Below are 23,241 nucleotides of genomic sequence, written 5' to 3' on the forward strand. Positions count from 1 at the left end.
ACGTCGATGAGAGTAGGTAGCTTAAATGGTTTTGGCATGGACCAGATGGGCTGAAGGGCCTGTTTCTGTGCTGTACATCCTATGACTCTATGATTCTAAAAATGAGATGGCACATTGAACTTTAATGATTATGAAGACATTACTGAAACAGAACTATGTTTTGAAAAGAATACTGTGGTCAAAGTGAAGAAAACATGATGTTGTGTGATTTAAGTGATAATTAAGAAAATCCGACAAATTCAAGCAACTATCTGTGGGATGAACAACGGCCTTGAGGCCTGTTTCAGACTGTTAATCGCTCCACACAATTCCTTGCTTTCAACAAAGCATACAAGATCCGTAATATTAACATACTAGCAGCTCTTGTCAATACATTCAATCAGTACACATATTAATTTATGCATAATGAAGAAAATGCTACTGAGATTTTAATCTCATTATGAGTTAATTGCAATTCAACAATAGCTTTATCACATGACAAATTTAAGGAGATTAGGGCAAGCAAGCCTCCCCAACCCATCTAACTTAATTTTAGCAGAAACATCACTGAGAGCGCCTTGACAAGTTGTATGGGCGGGGTGTATACCCCTCAACAAGTGTATGTAAATATGAAATAACAGAGTGCCACCTGGGTGGCAAACAGTGTGGAAATGTAAAAACTGTAATGGAAACATTTGTAAAGGACTGAGAGTCATTGAATGGTTTATTGTATATAATTTTATTTTGGAATAAAGTATATTTTGTTTAATAAGAAAAAATCTCCATCTGGTATGGGCACATTCTCGGCTGCAGGAGTATGTGCTGAGGAACACACTGAAACTTGGTGCAGCCACCACAAGGGCCTGGTGGGGAAGGACCACAGTCTAGGGTTCTTCTCCCACGGGAGTTAAGGGGCAGGGAGGCGGGGTGTATACCCCTCAACAAGGGTCTGTAAATATGAAATAACAGAGTGCCACCTGGGTGGCAAAAAGTGTGGAAATGCAAAGACCGTAATGGAAATATTTGTAAAGGATTGAGAGTCATTGTATGGTTTATTGTACATAATTTTATTTTTGAATAAAGTATATTTTGTTTAATAAAAAAAATCTCCATCTGGTATGGGAGTAGCCAAGCATCAGACTGGAAGTCCCTACAAAGGACTGTGAGAATGGCTGAGTGGATCATAGGGGTCTCCTTACCAGCCACTGGGGACATCCATTTGGGCCCTTAGTATCATCAAGGATCCCACCCATCCATCCAGCATCCTCTTTGACTTTCTACCTTTAGGCAGCAGACTCCGATGCATAAAGACAAGAACGGTCAGGATGGAAAACAGCTTCTTCCCTCAGGACATTAAGCTTCTGAACTCCCTGCTGCATCGTATTCAAAACGTCACCAGTTACTCCATTCTGTATCTTACAATATTTAATTTATGCACTTTACCTTGTTTATTATGCGTAATTCATCTGTAGATTTTATACTTACTTTCCTAAGTTATTCTGTGTTATATGTATGTTATGTATACCACTGTGCTTTACTCCCTGGTCCAGAGAAACGTCTCATTTGACGGTATACTTATACATAGTTAAATGACAGCAAACGTGACTTGACATATATTGTTGTGCGATGTTGTTATTTTTTCCATGAATTATATTTAAACAAGATCCTGCTGAAATACTAATATCACATCCTGAAAACAACAGATATTCAGCACTGAATACAAAAAGTATACCGAAATAATTGAAAAATATCAATTGCCTGTCTTTGCTGAGCTCTAACATTAAGCAAAAAGCTTTCTGCAGACAGAACAGTTGTGTTTTGTTACATGGACGTAGGCTGACCCACATCCTACAATCTCGGCTATGCACAGCTTTAATTAGGTGTTATTTCCATATACATCATAGATGCTGTCAAAGTGTTACTTTCAAACAGCACTCTCAAATCTTCTTGCTGAAAAACATGACGAAGAGCCATACTGGATCCAAGCACTGGCGATTAACAGCAGCAGCTGACTGATTCAGAAATAAAAGGCCAACACATTTTTAAAAAATTAGAAAGCCTGCAAATCCAAATCACACACTCTTTTTCTCCTCCCACCTTTTAATTCAAGCATCTCCCCCCTTCCGTCTCAGTCCTGAATCTTGGGCCAGAATGTTTCCATAGATACTGCCTGGCCTGACGAGTTACTCCAGCATTTTGTGTGTGTTGCTTCAGATTCCCAGTATCTGCAGATTATCTTGTGTTTGTGACACACAAAATGCTGGAGGAATTCAGCGGGTCAGGTAGCATCTATGGAAAGGAATAAACAGTCGGCATTTCCAGCCAAGACATTTCTTCAGGGCTGAGAAGGAGGCTAGCTAGAAGGTGATAAGGGAAGCCAGGTGGGTAGAAGGGTAAAGGGTTGAAGATGAAGGAATTTGACAGGTGAGGAGAGAGAACCATAGGAGAAACAAGAGGCGGTGAAAACCCAGGGGGAGTTGATAGGCAGGTGAGAAGAAGTGGGGAATAGAGGAAGAGGGGAGGGGGATGGAATTTTTTAACTGCAAGGAGAAATTGATATTCATGTCATCAAGCTGGAGGCTATTCAGACAGAATACGATGTGTTGCTCCTCCACCTTGAGGTTCCTTATTCTTCCTTATTTGTATAGAAATGTCATTTTTATGTACCACAAAAAGAAATAGTACATTACAAATACTTTGGCTAGTTTAGTAAATATACAAAAATCTAATATTTGCATTCCTTAAAACTTTAAGTTTTGGCATACATCTTAATATAAAAAGACCATCACACACAAATGGTTGAAAACCTAACATAGTTCAAACTGGTAAAAGAACCCAAGAAGAGCAAGTAAAATAAGCTGAGCCTGGCTAAATTCTAGTTTCTTCAAATTTACAGATCTTCCGTAAACTAAGAAGGAAACAACATCACCATTATCACAATGAAATCCCCTCCTGGAAGACCAATGCTGCAATACAAGCAATTAGCTGTGAAACAGAACACCATTACCCACGAGAATTAGTGTATATGACAGTGGAAGATTTGCAATGACTTACAGAGTATCCACGTCCTGAGAACGAATGAGCAGAACTCTGTAGGGGAAAGAAAGGGGGAAATGGATTAGATTTTGCTTTGAACTGTTATAGTTTTAATCAGCACCTGGCAACAGGCCTTTGGTATAACAGTGAATCTGATTGTGGAGACTAGTAGGTAGCCAAACAACAGTGCATTACTTGTTAGTAGACCTGACTCCATTTGTAATTACTGTATTGTTTCATGTTTTTACCCTTTGTGTTTGGGACCTCTGATTATAAACTGAACTCAACATTTTATGAAGTGCTTGGGCATGTTTACTATGCTAAAGGTTTAATATGAGCAAAAATTGTTGGATCAACCAATATCAACACCAAGCCTATTTGGAGAGGTCAAGAATGGCTTTGGCCTGGGCAGCGAGGTCTAGGTCCAGAGTGCAAGACTGCAGCAGGGCCCAGGCCCTAGTGCGAGGGACGACTTGGTGTTTGGATGATTTAACTGCTGGCCCAGATAGAATGGAAAGGCAGGATGTTGATTTTGCTCACTCTCATGTGATGTTCATTCCTCTCTGTGGCGCTGAAGCTGTGAAACACGCTTTGTGTCTGTGAGCTTCATGGCGATTCGCCCTAGTATATGATGAACTGAGACCGAGGCTATGGACCTTATCTGGCTGCCCCAGGGATTTGGGCCTATGGACTCAGTCTAATTCAGAATGCTGTTACTCGCTTCTATTGTTAGCACGATTTGTGTTTTTTTCCTCTTTCTCTGCGCGTTGATGCTGTGTCTTTTTTTTAATTGAGTCCTTTTGGATTTCTTGCTTTGTGGCTGTCTGTAAGCAGACAAATCTCAAGGCTGTATAATTAATATGTACTTTGATAATAAGTGTTCTTTGAATCCTTGAATTTTGTAAATGACTACACTGTTTAAATATCTGGAACTGGGGAGTTCAACCCAAGAGTGGGTGACCTTATATAAATTAGTTTTGCAACCAATCAATTAAAATCATGGGTCTCGAAATGTGATGGCTTCATTCTATACTGCAATAGGTCATCTATGGTATGCATTGTTATAGATCTTAAATTTGTGGTTAGTGGCAAAGCAATGGCACTTGCCACTAACCTCAAAGTAATCTGTCAACAGAGATTAAGCAATCTGTGGTGGAACTTCCCCTTTTCCACTGTTAACTGCTATCGGTGTTCAGTTCAAATAGACTATAGCCTTCCAGGAATTTGGCTGACCAGTGAATCTTATTTAATAATTCTCAGAATAAGCAAACAAGAAACAGAAAAAGCACAATTTTGATCTAACAACAAATACTTTATAAAACATTATAGACTTAAAAGCAGATGTGAAATGTCAATACACATTTTAGAAATTAATTTTTAAGAAAACATTGAAAATAATTTACTATTTTTAGCAGTAGCACAAATCTCAATGGCAAATAGAACTGTTATCACCTAGCCATTCAAACAACAATAAAGGTCACTGTGAACACCAACACAAGGGCTTTGGAGAAAGGAGACCGAGTAAATGTAGTACGTATATTGTAGATTTTCAGAAGAAATTTAATAAGGTGCTGCATCAATAGTTGTTGAGAAAATATTAAGATCATAAGATATAGGAGCAAATTAGGTCATTTGGCCCATCGAGTTTGCCTCGCTATTTCATCATGGCTGATCCATTTTCCTTCTCAGCTCCAGTCTCCTGCCTTTTCCCCACACCCCTTCATGCCCTGACCAATCAAGAATCTATCAACCTCTGCTTTAAATATACCCAATGACCTGACCTCCACAGTCACCTGTAGCAATGAATCCCACGGATTCTCCACTCCCTGGGTAGCAGTGAAGTACTCAGAATGGAATGATGGGCCTCCAACAATCACTACCATCTGCCTTTATTCAAGGCATGACTCCAACCCTTGGGGGGTTTCCTCTGAAGGCCAGACTGTTCTGTATTGCCATGGATCCTCAATGGTAATCAAATGCCAGTTTGATTACATGGGAAGTCACTTTCACCCCACCACTGAAATTCAGTTTATTTTATTCAAATCCCATAGCACTGGCCTTCAGGACCTTCAAGCTGCTCCTCCAGCAAGCCCCTGATTTAATCCTAGCCGAATCACAGAACAATTTATAATGACCAATTAACCTACCAACTGGTTCAACTTTGGACTGCAGAAGGAAACCAAAGCACTCGGAGGAAATGCACAGGGGAGGATATACAAACTCCTTACAGATGACATCAAAACTGAATTCCATCACCCTGAGCTGCAATACCACCACACGAACTGCTACGCTACTGTGGCACCCGCTACTGCTGCGTCACTGCGCCCTATGTCAGGACCATAGTCATGATTAGTGCTGGAGCTGATTGGTTCAGTCAAAACCCAACTTGAACACTGGTAAACAGGTTAACTAAGACTGGTGGCTGCTTCCATCATATCTCCCCTCATATTGCTGATGACTGACAATAGATTGCTTGACAATATTTATTTATTTATTGAACTACAGCGCAGAATAGGCCTTTTCAGCCCTTTGAGCCGCACCGCCCAGCAATTCCCCCAATTTACTCTGAGCCTAACCACAGGACAACGTCTTCGGACTGTGTGAGGGAACTAGAGCACCCAGAAGAAACCCACACGGTCACGGGGAAGACACCCAAACTCCTTACAGGCAGCGGTGACGGGAATTTGTCCCAGGTCGCCTGTACTGTAAAGCATTACGCTCACCACTATGCTACCATGCTGTCCTGCCTTTTGTGAGTTTTCCATACCATTGGGTAGATGCCATTGTTGAAACTAACAGAATGTTGTAGCTAGAGGCTACAGCTAGTCTGTAGAACAAATCTTCGGTACTGCATCCGGGATGTTGTCATCTCTCATACCACTGGTTGAATCCAGTGTTCCACACTAGGGGGAAAACACGAGGAAATCTGCAGATGCTGGAAATTCAAACAATGCACAGCAAATGCTGGTGGAACACCACAGGCTAGGCAGCATCTATAAGGAGAAGCACTGTCAATGTTTCGGGCCGAGACCCTTCGTCAGGACTAACTGAAAGGAAAGATAGTATGAGATTTGAAAGTAGTGGGGCGAGGGGGAAATGCAAAATGATAGGAGAAGACCAGAGGGGGTGGGATGAAGCTAAGAGCCGGAAAGGTGATTGGCAAAAGTGATACAGAGCTGGAGAAGGGAAAGGATCATGGGACGGGAGGCCTGGGGAGAATGAAAGGGGGAGGGGGGGAAGCACCAGAGGGAGATAGAGAACAGGCAGAGTGATGGGCAGAGAGAGAGAAAAAAACCAAACAACTAAATATGTCAGGGATGGGGTAAGAAGGGGAGGAGGGGCATTAACGGAAGTTAGAAAAGTCAATGTTCATGCCATCAGGATGGAGGCTACCCAGCCGGTATCTAAGGTGTTGCTCCTGCAACCTGAGTTTGGATTCATTTTGACAGTAGAGGAGGCCATGGATAGACATATCAGAATGGGAATGGGACGTGGAATTAAAATGTGTGGCCACTGGGAGATCCTGCTTTCTCTGGCGGACTGAGCGTAGGTGTTCAGCGAAATGGTCTCCCAGTCTGCGTCGGGTCTCACCAATATATAAAAGGCCACACCGGGAGCACCGGACGCAGTATACCACACCAGTCGACTCACAGGTGAAGTGTTGCCTCACCTGGAAGGACTGTCTGGGGCCCTGAATGGTGGTGAGGGAGGAAGTGTAAGGGCAGGTGTAGCACTTGTTCCGCTTACAAGAATAAGTGCCAGGAGGGAGATCGGTGGGAAGGGATGGGGGGGGGGGGGGGGACGAGTGGACTAGGGAGTCCCGTAGGGAGCGATCCCTGCGGAAAGCAGAAAGAGGGGGGGGGAGGGAAAGATGTGCTTGGTAGTGGGATCCTGTTGCAGGTGGCAGAATTATACGTTGGACCTGGAGGCTGGTGGGGTGGTAGGTGAGGACAAGGGGAACCCTATCCCGAGTGGGGTGGCGGGCGGATGGGGTGAGGGCAGATGTGCGGGAAATGGGAGAGATGCGTTTGAGAGGAGAGTTGATGGTGGAAGAAGGGAAGCCCCTTTGTTTAAAAAAGGAAGACATCTCCTTCATCCTGGAATGAAAAGCCTCATCCTGAGAGCAGATGGAGAGACGGAGGAATTGTGAGAAGGGGATAGCAGTTTTGCAAGAGACAGGCTGGGAAGAGGAATAGTCTTCCTTTTTTAAGCCCGCCACCCCACTCGGGATAGGGTTCCCCTTGTCCTCACCTACCACCCCACCAGCCTCCAGGCCCAACGTATAATTCTCCCTAACTTCCGCCACCTGCAACGGGATCCCACTACCAAGCACATCTTTCCTCCCCCCCCCTTTTGCTTTCCGCAGGGATCGCTCCCTACGCGACTCCCTTGTCTACTCGTCTCCCCCCCCCCCCCCATCCTTTCCCACCGATCTCCCTCCTGGCACTTATCCTTATAAGCAGAACAAGTGCTACACCTGCCCTTACACTTCCTCCCTCACCACCATTCAGGGCCCCAGACAGTCCTTCCAGGTGAGGCAACACTTCACCTGTGAGTCGGCTGGTGTGGTATACTGCGTCCGGTGCTCCTGGTGTGGCCTTTTATATGTTGGTGAGACTCGACGCAGACTGGGAGACCATTTCACTGAACACCTATGCTCGGTCCGCCAGAGAAAGCAGGATCTCCCAGTGGCCACACATTTTAATTCCACGTCCCATTCCCATTCTGCTATGTCTATCCATGGCCTCCTCTATTGTCAAAATGAATCCAAACTCAGGTTGGAGGAGCAACACCTTATATACCGGCTGGTAGCCTCCAACCTGATGGCATGAACATCGACTTCTCTAACTTCCGTTAATGCCCCTCTCCCCTTCTTACCCCATCTCTGACATATTTAGTTGTTTGCCTGTTCTCCATCTCCCTCTGATGCTTCCCCCCCTCCCCCTTTCATTCTCCCCAGGCCTCCCGTCCCATGATCCTTTCCCTTCTCCAGCTCTGTATCACTTTTGCCAATCACCTTTCCGGCTCTTAGCTTCATCCCACCCCCTCCGGTCTTCTCCTATCATTTTGCATTTCCCCCTCGCCCCACTACTTTCAAATCTCATACTATCTTTCCTTTCGGTTAGTCCTGACGAAGGGTCTCGGCCCGAAACGTCTACAGTGCTTCTCCTTATAGATGCTGCCTAGCCTGCTGTGTTCCACCAACATTTTGTGTGTGTTGTTCTACACTATGGAATGGATAGATTTGGCTGATGACAGGCTTCAGTGATAGTGAGGAGGGATCTCACCCCTACACATTTCTGGAAGTTGTAGACAGTTTGGCAATATAGGTAGTGCCATCATCATGACATCAACAAAATTCAGATCAGAAAGACCACTTGACCCATTTTCATCCTTCAAGGCAAATACCCAGTGAAAATTGAGAAACAGAAACTTAAGAAGGCTTGAAGAGATAGATGCTACAGCCGTGTTTCTCCTTGAGGGGAATTCTACAACAAGGGGACATTGTTTCAGAGGAAGAGATCATCTATTTGAGATAGAGATGAGCAGCTTCTTCTTCTTTTAACAGTGTCATCCATGAATTTATTTATTTAAAGATACAGTGCAGAATAGGCTCTTCGAACTGCACTGCTCAGCTACCCCAATTTAACCCTAGCGCAATCATGACACAATTTACAATGACCAATTAACCTTCTCAGTGCTCCTTTGGAATGTGGGAGGCAATCATGCTGTATCTCAATAAATAAATATAAGAATTCTGGGTAAGGATAGGATTAGTTAAAGCATGCATATCATCAAATATGCAAAGCACAGGATAGGTCTGTTGGCATATTACCATGTATTGTAACACCTTCATATTTCCACAACCACTGTCTAGAACAAAGCACACACTACCTTAAATCCAATGGATTTAAGCCAAGAGTGACCATCTGTTTTTTGATAAACTGTGACAAAAATTACCGCGAGTGATAGAAAAGCTGCAGAGAAGTGCTGAAGAAACATTTTCCAATGAGAGACAGGCACTAATCATTGGCTCTTTAGCAGACGTGGTAGCTGAAAGAGTATTCAGCTATGAAATTAATAATCGACCAGTGCAGTAATGCAAATTTAATCAAATATTCCAATAATCGGTACATCTCCACTTGAGTCAGGTTTCTGAGCTAGCCAGCCATACTTGCTTCATCAGCCCTAATCAACTAGCCTTCATCACATAAATTTTGCTATTTCCTTTTCCAATCAAAACCTCGGAAGGCATTCTACACCTGCCAGCCTTTCTGTTGTGCTAATAATTGCCAATTTGCACATAGCTCTGGCTATATCACTCAATTTGGCCATGGCTGCTGCATGCATACAACATGATTCATCAGCAGTACCCCCCCATGACAATTAGAGCCAATGTCTCGACTAACTGGAGCACCCATTCTAGAGGCTCAGCAGACAATTACCAGTCTATTTTCCCATCTCGCCCAGAAAAATATGAGAACATGTAACAATGGCATTCAGTGCCTCTGAAATGTTACCCTTGAGGGAATGAATATTTCAAATTATCACAGCTTTAGAACCACATTGAAATTTAAGCATTTGGAAGGATATGGGGGCTCATTTAAATGATAATGAAGGAGATCCATTCAATTTACTAAAAAACGGCAAGTTCTTAAGCTGACGGGTCAAGAAACAGCAAAAACCCTTTTAACCATTGTGTATGGCTCTATTTAGAACTCTATAGCAGCATGAACATCAAAGGGATTAGTATGACAAATAAAAGAGAAGGCAGAAATGCTCCCTGCTTCCCCTGGGTCACAACAACAGAATACAAATGTCACTTATCAGACTCTTAATATGCTGCTAAGTCCCAATTATGCCACAGTAAAATAAACGATAAAGAAAATCTCATTTTGGGAGCATACACTGTTGGTTTTGTGCACTGATATTGGGCATGAAAGCCATACAAAGCACCTAACAAAGCAATCACAGAGTCCAAACAGAGCCACCTTTCATTAGTTGAGAAAAGCCTGGTCCTCAACTAAAACTAACGGGGAAATAAATTAAGATTGCATTTACCCCCTCCCACCCCCTTTCCTTGCGCAGAAACACCAATGCAATTTTCAACCACATCTGAGGTAAGTTTAGAAATATCCCCAGATTCCTCATATATTTGGTTTGAGAAATAAACTTCTCACAGTGCCAACAACGCCCTCAATGTAATATGATATGACAATTTCAAGAACCTTTTTGACAGCACGGGCAGAACACCAAATAATTTCTTTAAGGCAATAAAAATCTACTGCTACATTTCTTGCAAACAAGTCCCAATTTATTCTTAGCAAAGGATCAAAGGGACCAATATACTTAAAGAATAATTATTCAAGTTTCAGGACCATGGAGTCTTTTTTTACTTTTAGGGATACTCCTTGGCATTTTCAAACTGATACTTCTAATGATGCACTGCACATTGAAATGTTACAATAATCCTCCAAAAAGTTAAATGTCCTGCACATTCAGAAAAAGCAAACAAAAAAAAAGGATATTCACTTGTTTGGTTGGAGGATTAACCCTTTGAGTATTGAAGGCCTGTTCAGCTTTCGAAATTCGTACATCTTTTGTGCAAGATATCTGAAATATTATAAAGTAGAATTAGAAGTATGAACAGATTGGGACAATATGTTATCTCACAGTATTCTAGAAATTATTCTGCAAATACTGAAATGTGGTTGTAGTTCATAGCGCAGGAGTGCAAATGACATTCTTTAATGTTAATTGTTCATAGGAACAACTACAATCATTTTTAGAAACATGCTTAAAGTAGTCCTTGGCTGTTAGCACAGATTGTTTGAGGAGCTGTGTGAACATTTTATTAGACATAATAAAACAAAATACAATATCCAGCTTGTACACATTTTCCTGTGAACTTAACTAACACTGCACAAGCAATTTTTTTTGGAAGTGTTGCTTCTTCAGATTTTATTTAATTTATGATAGACCACTTGAAGCTGAACACAATATAATTTCAGACTACTTGTATCATGTAGGAATTTGGATAAACAAGAAATAAACTTTTACTGTGTTTAATTGCAGTAGTTCAACTAAGCGAAAAATATTTTGTTGATGATTTTCGTTTGTACTCTGTGTCTGAGGCTTCTCACTTAAGTGTCCAACAATAATCTGCCAGCATTGATGGATTCCAGTTGCTTGATACAGTTTCTCCGTGACCGCAATGTCCTGGTGTCACTGACAACACCAAGAAGTCTAAATGGGAATGCAGAAATTAATTTTTAGCGACATGGTGCACTTCATGGTTTTGTGAGCTTGAAGGCATGTTGTCAGGTGGCTCTACGTAGTTTGGTGCTCTGTAGTTGCCAAGAGAATTTTCAACAATATCCTTGAATGCCTTCCATGTGATTTTCTCCGGTCCCACTACAAGTTCTATAAATTGCCTGTCACTGATGACCTGTTTGATTTGTGGACCAACAAAAACGCCTTCCTTAATCTTGGCATCAGTTATTCTGATTTTAATTATGAATTGAAATAATAAATATAGGTGAGTTAGAAAAATGATAGGGTGATTTTCATGATCAGCAGATCAAATTCCATAAGATATACACAAAAGCACTCAGGAAGCAACCTTTTTATATTTGGAATTTTGGAGCATATTCATTTCAAAGATATAAGTGCATGTTTATAGTCCTGAATCTAGCATTTTTATTCTTGAGACATAATAATGATATTGTACCAATGTCACAACACCAGATTTCAGAGTGCTTGTTAGGTCAGGGTTTTGAAAATTAGCTTCCTGGAATCTCACTAAACATCTACAATGTGCAAGCAGCTCCAAAAAGTTTAGTTTTCAAGCTTTTGATAACAGAGTTCTGGTCATGTTTGATACGACATACTAAATTGTATAGAGATTGAAAGTAACACACACAAAACATTGGGGGCTATCAGCAGGTCAGGCAGCATCTATGGAAATGAATAAGTAGTTGACGTTTTGGGCCGAGACCTTTCTTCAGGACTGAGAAGGAAGGGGAAGATGCCAGAATAGAAAGGGGAGGAGAAGGAAGCTAGCTGGAAAGTGATAGGTGAAGCCAGGTGAATGGGATAAGTCAAGGGTTGGAGAAGAAGGAATCTCACAGGAGAAGTGAGTGGGCCATAGTGGAAAGGGAAGGAGGAGAGCCAGGGGAAGGTGATAGGCAGCTGAGAAGAGGTGTACAGTCAGAGTGGGGAATAGGGAGGGGGTAATTTCTGATGGAAGGAGAAATTAATACTCATGCCATCAGGTTGGAGAATATAAGGTGTTGCCCCTTCACCCTTGAGGTGGCCTCACCTTGGCATATAGGGAGGCAATGGATCAACATGTTGTTATGGGAATGGGAATCGGAATTAAAATGTTTGGCCAGCAGGAATTCCTACTTGTGGTGGATGGTGCAGAGGTGTTTGATGAAGTGATCCCTGAATTTAAGATGGGTCTCAGCAATATAGAGGCGGCTGTATCAGGAGCACCAGCTATAATAGACAACCCCAGCAGGTTTGCAGCAGAATGTATAGAGACTGTGCTTTTGTGCAACAAGCTACTTATGCTTCTGTGAATATATAGGGAAGGAATATTTTTTTCTCTTTAGAGAACCTGTAATAATTATCAAACTCAATGAAAAGCTTTTGTTCAAATCAACTGTTGAAAGGGATTCTGCTGCACACAGAGTAAGATTTCTGATTATAGCGTTGATGGCTGTGGTGCAGACACAAATTTTAATTAATGGACAATGTATATCATGGTATCATAGTGTACAGTTGCAAGAATAAGTTTGTGAACCCTTTGTAATTACCTGGTTTTCTGCATAAATTACACATAAAGTGTATTCTGATCTTCATCTAAGTCACAATAATAGACAAATACAATCTGCCTAAACTAATAACACACAAACAATTGTACTTTTCATGTCTTTATTGAACATATTGTTTAATCATTCACAGTCCAGGCTGGAAAAAGTATGTGAACCCTTGTACTTAATAACTGGTAGAACCTCCTTTAGTAGCAATAACCTCTACCAAACGTTTCCTGTAGCTGCTGATCAGTGTTGTACAATGGCAAGGAGGAATTTTAGACCATTCTTCCATTCAAAGCTGTTTCAGTTCATCAATATTTCTGGGATACATTGCATGAACAGCCCTCTTCAGGTCATGCCACAGCATCTCAATTAGGTTAAGATCTGGACTCTGACTTGATCATTCCAAAACACAATTTTCTTTTTTAAACCATTCTGTGGTGATTGACGCTTGTCTCTCGGATCATTGTCTTGTTGCATCATCCAACTTCTATTAAGTTTCAGGTGACGGACCACTACCCTGACATTCTCCTGTAAAATGTCTTGATACAATTTTGAATTCATTGTTCCCTCAACAATTACAAGCAGTCCAGGCACTGAGGCAGCAAAGTAGTCCAAACCATGATGCTCCTTTCACCGTATTTCACAATTGGGATAAGGTTTTGGCGTTGGTGTACAGTGTCCTTTTTCCTCCAAACATCACTATGTGCATTTCTGCCAAAATGTTCAGCCTTTGTCTCATCGGTCCACAGAATATTGTCCCAGTAGCATTGGGGAACATACAGGTGGTCTTCTGCAAACATGAACTGGTTCACATCCTACCTCAAAAATAGAAGCTTCTCCGTCAACAATGGCAAATTTTCCTCTTCCCCAGCTAGTTTCTCCAGCGGCATCCCACAAGGTTCCATTCTAGGTTCCATTCTTTTCTCTATATACATGCTTCCCCTTGGCCAAATCATTCAAAGACACGACATTTCCTTCCATTGTTATGCTGACGACACACAGCTTTATCTCCCTTTGCCTATGTTGACGGAGAAGCTTCTATTTTTGAGGTAGGATGTGAACCAGTCTAAGTTTGCAAAAGACCACCTGTATGTTCCACAATGCTACTGGCACAATATTCTGTGGACAGATGAGACAAAGGTTGAACATTTTGGCAAATCTAGTCAGACTCATGAACCGCCTTGAGGACATAAAGTGTTGGATGGCACAAAACATCCTACAGCTGAATGAAGGCAAGTCTGAAGTTGTTCTATTTGGCCCCCCTGACTCCATCAAAGTGATTACCAACAGTCTTGGTAACCTGTCCATCTTTGTCAAACCCCATGTCAAAAACCTTGGTGTGATATTTGGTTCCGCCTTTAAGCTTGACAAGCAAGTTAATGCAGTAGTAAAATCCAGTTTTTTCCAGCTTCGTACTATTGCCAAAATCAAGCCATTTCTCCCTTTCAAAGATCTCGAGAAAGTTATCCAAGCCCTTATATCCTCCCGCTTGGACGATTTCAATTCCCGGTAAACGAGGATTAATCAGTCATCCCTGTCTCGCCTACAACTGGTCCAGAACACCACAGCATGGCTCCTGACAGGTGCCTGGAAGAGGGACCATATTACTCCCATTCTGGCCTCCCTCCACTGGCTACCAGTACAGCTTAGAATTAATTTTAAGGTTTGCCTGTTTGTTTATGGGCTGGCCCCCTCCTATATCACAGACCTTCTAACCCCTTATTTTACTTCCAGGTCCCTCAGGTCGGCTGACTTGGGGCTCCTGGCTGTCCCATAGTCTAAACTTAAGCTCAGGGGTGATCGCACCTTTGCTGTTGCAGCCCCTACAACTGTGGAACAGCACTCCCCTCCCCCATCAGATCTGCCCCCTCCATCAACTCTTATAAATTCAGGTTCAACACTTACCTTTATTCACTAGTGTTTGAATCTTCCTGATGTGGCTGATTTTTGGCTTGTGCCTAGGCTCACGTGTTGTTTATTTTGTGCCTATAAGCTGAGTGCCTTGTTGTTTATATCTGTGTTTCTTGTATGTGTGATTTTAGCTACCTGTTATGGTTTGTACAGCACTTTGGTCAATTTGACTTGACCTGACTTGACTTGAGATGTGCAGCAATGTTTTTATTGGACAGCCATGGTTTCCTTCCATGAACACTATTTTGTTCAGTGTTTTTCTATTAGTGGACACATGAACTAAAACTTTTAGCAAGTTCTCGAGATTTCTGAGGGTCTTTTGCTGTTACCCTTGGGTTATTTTTCACCTCTTTCAGCACTCTGTGCTCTTGGTGTGATCTTTGCAGGGTGCTCACTCCTAGGGAGCGTAGCAACAGTATTGAGTTTCCTCCATTTGTAGATAGTTTCTCTTACTGTGGACTGATGAACACTCAGGTCTTTAGAAATATTTTTGTAGCATTTTCCAGCTTTGTGCATCTGTACAATTATTCTTCTAGAGTCCTCTGAAAGTTGTTTTGATCGAGGCATAGTGCACGCAAACAAGATCTTTCTTGCAAAGAGCAGGCTCTGTCAGTACCCTGACTTTGTGTGACTTTTATTTAGGGCAGGGCACCTCTACAACCCATACCTCCAATCTCATCTCATTGATTGGAACACCTGACTCCAAATAGCTTTTGTAAAACGCATTACCCCAGAGGTTCACATACTTTTTTGAACCTAGACCGTGATTGTTTAAATAGGGTACACAGTACTGACGAGAAGAAGTACAATTGTTTGTGTGTTATTAATTTAGGCAGATTGTGCTTGTCAATTAGACCATAAGACCATAAGATATAGGAGCAAAATTAGTCCATTTGCCCACTGAGTCTACTCCGTCATTTCATCATGGCATGTTCCATTTTTCCTCTCAACCCCAATCTCCAGCCTTCTCTCCGTATCCCTTCATACCCTGACCAATCAAGAATCTTTCAACCTCTGCCTTAAATACACATAAAGACTTGGCCTCCACAGCTGCCTGTGCAAAGAATAACAAAGAATCACCACTCTTTGGCTAAAGAAATTCCTTCTCATCTTCATTCTGAACAGACGCTCTTCTATTCTGAGGCTGTGTCCTTTGGTCTTAGACTCTCCCACCATATAAAACATCCTCTCCACTTCCACTCTGTCAAGGCCTTTCACCCTTTGATAGGTGTCAATGAAGTCACCCCTCATTCTTCTGAATTCTAGTGAATACAGGCCCAGAGCCATTAAACGCTCTTCATATGACAAGCTATTTAATCCTGGAATCATTTTCATGAACCCCCTTTGAACCCTCTCCAATTCCTACATATACCTTCTAAAATAAGGGGCCCAAAACTGCTCACAATAATCCAAGTGAGGCCTCACCAATGCTTTAAAAGTCTCAATGTTACATCCTTGGTTTTATATTCTAACCTTATTGTTATTGTGACTATTACTGTGACTTCAATGAAGATCAGACCACATCTTATAAGTAATTAATGCACAAAACCAGGTAACTGCAAAGGGTTCACAAACTTCTTTTGCAACTTTTAGATCCTCTGTAAGTGGGTGCTAAAAGAGAACATGTAAGAAGAAAAAACTTATGACCGTTAGTTTTTAAATACTTTTACAGCTTAGACAACAAACTGTATTCAATTGGTCAACTTTCACAGATCCACTGCAAAATACAAGGATACACAGGAGGTTTTTCTGGGATGTCTGAAGGAAGCAGCAAATATCCATCATCAGAAATCCCCACCACCCAGGCCATGTTCCTTTCTCACTGCTGCCGTCAGGTAGAAAGCACAAGAGCCTCAGTACTCGCACCACCAGGTTCAAGAACAGTTATCACCCTCAATCATCAAGCTCTTGAACATAAGGGACTTACCTGCCCATTAATTGAGATGTTCCCACAACCAATGATCTTACTTTAAGGACTCTTTTTCTTGTTATTTAGTGTTCTCATTATTTATTGCTATGCATTTATATCTGCATCTTCACAGTTTGTCTTCGGCACTCTGGCTGACCTTTCACTGATATTCTTTAGACTCGCTGAGTAGGCCCACAAGAAAATGAAACTCAGGGTTGTATATGGTGACATATCTGTACTTTGATAATAAAATTTACTTTGAAAGTTTGAAATATTACTGCTCACTATCAGGAAGAGTGCAGGGGGTGTTTGGTTACTCTCCAGCTTCTGTAATAATGCAGCTTCATGCTTCAGAAAGTATACAACAGAGAAATATTCAACAGCAACAGTATCCACAATAAGGAATGACTGATGAAATAGCTCTTTGATCGAACTGTGACAATAAATAGCATTTTAAAAGAAAGGTAAACCATGAGAAATATATTTATACAATGCATTTTAAAACATTAGGACATCCCATATCCAGCGAAATACTGTTACAATGTGGAAAATTTGTCTTCAATATGGACCAGCAAGAAAACATGAGAAATCCTGCGCTCTACCTCAAGAGTTTTGAATTATTAATATTTATCTGAGCTAAGGTCACATTTTAAAAGTAACATGAACATTGACATCTTTATTTTCAGTGTAATTTGCTTGTTTTCTGACCTACTACTAGAAGATCTTCAGCTTATTTCCACTCCATAAATTTCATGGAGGGGAAATAATCCCTGCATGCCTAGTTTACATAGTATTACAGAGGGAATTTAAACTGAATATCTGCTAGCAGTCGGGCAGAAAGAAAGCACACCAAAAACAGAGACACAAGGGACTGCAGATGTAGAATCTAAAGCAACACACAAGATGCTGGAGGAACTTTTTAAAGATCAGGCAGCATCTATGAAGAGACGGTTACAGTTGACATTTCAGATTGAGACCCTTCATCTAGTCTGTCCATTTCTCTCCAAAGACATTAACTGACCCCCTGAATCTCTCCAAGATCTTGTGTGTTGCAGACATAAATGGATAATTTACTAGCACGACGGGCAACAGAAAAAATAGCAAGAAGATAAAAGAGCAACACACAAAAAAATGCTAGAGGAGCTCAGCAGGTCAGGTCACATCTATGGAAAAGAATAAACAGTCAATGTTTTGGGCCAAGATCCTTCAACAGGACTAATAGATTGAGTGAACTTGGCCTTTTCTCCGTGGAGCGACTGAGGGGAGTAACCTGATAGAGGTGTATAAGATGATGAGGGGCATTGATCGTGTGGATAGCCAGAGGCTTTTTCCAGGGCTGAAATGGCTAACACGAGGGGGCAAAGTTTTAAGGTACTTGGAAGTAGGTACAAGGGGGTTGTCAGAAGTAAGTTTTTCACACAGAGTGGTGGGTGCACGGAATGCACTGCCAGCAAAGGTGGTAGAGGCGGATACAATAGAGTCTTTAAAAAAAAACTCCTGGATATGCATATGGGGCTTAGAAAAATAGAGGTCTATGTGGCTGGGAAATTCTAAGCAGTTTCTAGAGTAGATTACATGGTCAGCACAACATTGTGGGCTGAAGGGCTTCTAATATGCTGTAGATTTCTATGTTTCGATGTTTTATGGTTCTGAAATGGAAGAAGGAAGATGCCAGAATAAAAGGTGGGGAAAAGATAAATAAACCGTTAAATCTATTCATTTAATTTGAGAAATAGAGCACGGTTGAGGCCAACTGGAAAACACCCCTTCTTGCTTTAAAAATTCACATCATGAATATTTGCATGTTTTTTAAAAATTGGATTAAAATGGCAATCAAACATCGTGATGTCACTGTGAGAAAAGTTCCTTTCAGTTGATCCCAAATGTCGTAAATTAGCAGAGAATAATAATCTGTAATGTAGAAGGGTGGCACGGTAGCGTAGGGGTTAGCAGAACTCTTTACAGTACAGGGGAACCGGGTTCATTTCCCACCTGTAAGGAATTTGTACGCTCTCCCCATGACTGTGCAGGTTTCCTCTGGTGCCCCAGTTTCCTCTCACAGTCCAAAGATGTACTGGTTGGTAGGTTAATTGGTCACTGGAAATTGTCCCATGTAAATTGGGGGTTGCTGGGCGATATGGCTCAAAGGGCCAAAAGGGTGTGTTCCACATTGTATTTCAATAAATAAGTGAGAATTATAAAAAAGGATGGGACGTTAGGAAAATTCTTCATTCAAAATGCAGAACTGTCAGCCATGAACAGTACAACATGTAATTTTTCTCTACTCAGTAACAAATCTAAGATCCCTGAACTGTCAAGAGAACCTATATCATGTTATTTACAGAATTAAAGAGACCCTGAAAATTACAGATAAGAGCTCAAGCTCTTTAAACTGTTTAAAAGGATCGGATATTCCCTTTGTGTCCTTTAACTGCGGTTAATTTCCAAAGAAAGGCGATTTGTTGCAAATATCACTAAATAACAATAATCTGGATTCATTAGAGAGGAGGAAATGCTCTGTACATTCATTATATTAACATTAATCTAAATTACTGAGAATGAACATGGATTTCCGTGAACCTAATCCAACTCCGTTCCCTGCAGCATGAATATTTTAAAGTTTTCTCTTTGGTATAAGTAATTTTATTTACTTTGTCAAGAACTAGGAGATTTACATACAACTATTAAAAATATCTTCCTATCTGATGTGTCTCAGAACATTTGAATTTTATTATGTTACAAAAATATATTTTGTTGCAAGAAAGCAGGAATCAGTAACTACAAACATGCGAACATTTGCAGATGCTACAAATCCAGAGCAACACACACAACATGCTGAAGGAACTCAGCAGGTCAGGCAGCATAAATGGAAATGCAGGCAAAGACCCTTCATCAGGGCTGTAAAAGAAGAGGGAAGAGTCAGAATAAAAAAGTGGGTGGGGGGGGAGGAAGAAGTACAAGGTGGTAGGTGATAGGTGAAACTGAGAGGGGGAGGGGTGAAGTAAAAGAGCTGAGAAGTTGATTGGCAAGAGAGATAAAGGGCTGGGGAAGGGGGAAGAGCACCAGAGGGAGGCCATGGGCAGGTAAGAAGAGAAGGTGTGAGAGGGATACAGGAATGGTGAAGAAGAGGGAGGCAATTACCGGAAATTAAAGAAATCAATGTTCATGCCACCGTGTTGAAGGCTACCCAGATAGAATATAAAGTGTTGCTCCGCCAACCTGCATGGACTCATTGGATGGTAATAACTTACAAGAAACTGGTTACAATACCTGTATTATTAGTGTAGTTCATGTGAGTCAAATGGCCATTTGAGTCATCAAAAGAGAAGAAAACAGCAGGACAATTAATTACGTTTGGCTGATTTAAGCGCCTGGCCAGATTGAAAGGCTGGGGTGTTGGGGCCAGAGGAGAGGAACGGGATGGGATGGGGTTCAGCTCACTGCTTTTGGTGAGAGTTACCATCTCTGTACTGAACTGAGGCTGTGGCCTGCAACTAACAGGTTCCTGGACCAGCTCCAGTGATGACTGGCATCATGGCTGTGAACTCACTTTTGTGAACTTCAGTTCTGAATGTTATTTGCTTACCTTTTATTGTTTGCACAGTTTTTTTTCTCTGTACATTAGGTGTTTTGGCAGCCTTCTTCTTTTTAATGGGTTCTATTGGGTTTCTTTCTTTAGTGTCTGCCAGTAAGGAGATGTATACAGTATACGTTCTTTGATAATAAATGTATTTTGAACTGTGATTATGAAACCAGTTGAACAACAGGATAAATTCCATGCAACCACTACTAGTCTTCCTGGCCCTGCAACAGGGTTGGCTTAATCAGCTTCAGAATCTATGCGCAATGTTAATTCTAGATAGTTGTCTACAGGTCACTGCTGAAAAAAATAATGTGTGAATGTCAGGAGAGTAGAGGATTTGGTTTGATCGTGTGCAGTGCCCCCCTCACCCATTCCAGATGGTGATGAAGCAAGTTAGAACACTCACCATGGTACATCTGTAAAAATTTGAAAGTGTCTTTGGTGACATGCCCAATTTCCTCAAACTCTCAATGAAATATAGCCACTGTTGTGCCTCCTTTGTAACTGCTGAGCCCAGGATGGATTCTCAGAGATATTGACAACTGGGAAACTTGTAATTGTTCATCCTATTCACTCTGATTCCTCAATGAGGACTGATGTGTGTGCCCTAAATTAACCTTTCTAAAGTCCACAATCGATTCCTTGATCTTAATGATGTTGAGTGCAAGGCTGTTGCTGTGTCACCACCCATGTGACAAGTTACCTACCTCACAGTGTTGTGTCTTCTCATTATGCCTTATTTTTATTACCCCAGGGGTGACAGTGACCTGTGTCCACTCTGGTTCTGTGTGTCAAAGGGCAGGTGAGACAAGTGTGACAATTGCAGCCTAGTTTACAGCTGTGCCAAGAGATGCAGATGGTTTGAGTTGTGGTACACTCCTTCAACCATTTAAATTGCGCTTCTGTGTGCTCTGGACAATAAGGCACAAAGCTCTTAACATCATCCTGAACATTCCTTTTCCATCTCCAGCTCTTGTGGGCTAGGGTTTCCGAATAAGCTGGTGGGATGCTCCCTGCCAAAAGCAGCTGTATTTGATGAAGAGTTTGAGGAGATTTGGTATGTCGCCAAAACCACTTGCAAATTTCTACAGATGTACCTTGGAGAGCATTCTAACTAGCTGCACTCCATCTGGTATGGAGTGCTTGGGTGGGGGGGAGGGGTGTTTACTGTACAGGATCAAAGTAAGTGGCGTCCATCATTAAGGACCCTCACCACCAAGGACATGCCATCTTGAGAAAGGACGTACAGAAGCCAGAAGGCACACACTCAGAAACAGCTTCTTCCTCTCTGCCATCTGATCTCTGAATAGACATTGAACCCATGAACACCACCTCAATACTTTTCTATTTCCTATTTTTTAGCGCTATTCATATGCCGATGATATTAAACCTGATTCTGATTCAGGCCAAAAACCACACTGAAGGTAAGAATAAACTTCACTGTCGATTCCACATCCATGATGATTTGACTCACATGAACTACACTAATAATACAGGTATTGTAACCAGTTTCTTGTAAGTTATTACCATCCAGTGAGTCTTGCCAGAGGCATACAAGTGCAGATTGGCTTTTCCTGTTATTGCCAATCTGTTGACTGATCTCCCAGAGCTGACAAACCAGATCTCTCATTTGAAATGCTGGTGAGATGTTGAAGAGCACTGGTGCCTCAAAAGTATTGCTTCTGGAGAAGTCACTATGTTCAAGAAGTAATGTTCCAGCAGATGAAAGTTAACCATATAACCATATAACAATTACAGCATGGAAACAGGCCATCTCGGCCCTTCTAGTCCATGCCGATGCTTACACTCACCTAGTCCCACTGGCCTGCACTCAGCCCATAACCCTCCGTTCATTTCCTGTCCATATACCTATCCAATTTTACTTTAAATGACAATACCGAACCTGCCTCTACCACTTCTACTGGCTCATTCCACACAGCTACCACTCTCTGAGTAAAGAAATTCCCCCTCATGCTACCCTTAAATTTTTGCCCTCTCTTAAATCACGTCCTCTTGTTTGAATCTCCCCTACTCTCAATGGAAAAAGCCTATCTACATCAACTCAATCTATCCCCCTCATTATTTTAAATACCTCTATCAAGTCCCCCCTCAACCTTTTATGCTCCAAAGAATAAAGACCTAATTTGTTCAGCCTTTCCCTGTAACTTAGGTGCTGAAACCCAGGTAACATTCTAGTAAATCTTCTCTGTACTCTCTCTATTTTGTTGACATCTTTCCTATAATTTGGTGACCAGAACTGTACACAATATTCCAAATTCGGCCTTACCAATGCCTTGTACAATTTTAACATTACATCCCAACTCCTATACTCAATGCTTTGATTTATAAAGGCCAGCATACCAAAAGCTTTCTTCACCACCCTATCCACATGAGATTCCACCTTCAGGGAACTATGCACCATTATTCCTAGATCACTCTGTTCTACTGCATTCTTCAATGCCCTACCATTTACCATGTATGTCCTATTTGGATTATTCCTACCAAAATGTAGCACCTCACACTTATCAGCATTAAACTCCATCTGCCATCATTCAGCCCACTCTTCTAAACTGGCCTAAATCTCTCTGCAAGCTTTGAAAACCTACTTCACTATCCACAACGCCACCTACCTTAGTATCATCTGCATACTTACTAATCCAATTTACCACCCCATCATCCAGATCATTAATGTATATGACAAATAACATTGGACCCAATACAAATCCCTGAGGCAAACCACTAGTCAACGGCCTCCAACCTGACAAACAGTTATCCACTAACTACTTACTACACCTTTCCCATTCCTCAATTCCACCCAAATAGTCTCACTAGATGAGCCCTCTAATCTATCCTGCCAAAGCACCACTGTAATATTTTCTCGGACAAGCAATGCAACACCTCCTCCTCTTGCCCCTCCGATTCTATCACACATGAAGCAACGAAATCCAGTAATATTTAGTTGCCAATCACACCCCTCCTGCAACCATGTTTCACTAATA

General features: G+C 41.6%; 1 protein-coding gene across 7 annotated transcripts in view; it reads right to left on the minus strand.

Moving 5' to 3' along the window:
- The window catches only part of fbrsl1 (fibrosin-like 1), a 994,182-nt gene that overhangs the window by 508,954 nt on the left and 461,987 nt on the right, over positions 1 to 23,241 (minus strand). For 5 of the 7 annotated variants that reach the window (XM_073051929.1, XM_073051933.1, XM_073051931.1 and 2 more), the window contains 2 exons: positions 10,549 to 10,629; positions 3,034 to 3,069 (listed from right to left, as the gene is read on the minus strand). In XM_073051929.1, the coding sequence (XP_072908030.1) occupies positions 3,034 to 3,069; positions 10,549 to 10,629 (117 nt within the window). The remainder of the gene's footprint in view (positions 1 to 3,033; positions 3,070 to 10,548; positions 10,630 to 23,241) is intronic. The other 2 variants (XM_073051934.1, XM_073051932.1) reach the window with 1 other exon arrangement.

This window comes from Hemitrygon akajei, chromosome 7 (genome assembly GCF_048418815.1).
Source record: "Hemitrygon akajei chromosome 7, sHemAka1.3, whole genome shotgun sequence".
Classification (NCBI taxonomy): domain Eukaryota; kingdom Metazoa; phylum Chordata; class Chondrichthyes; order Myliobatiformes; family Dasyatidae; genus Hemitrygon; species Hemitrygon akajei.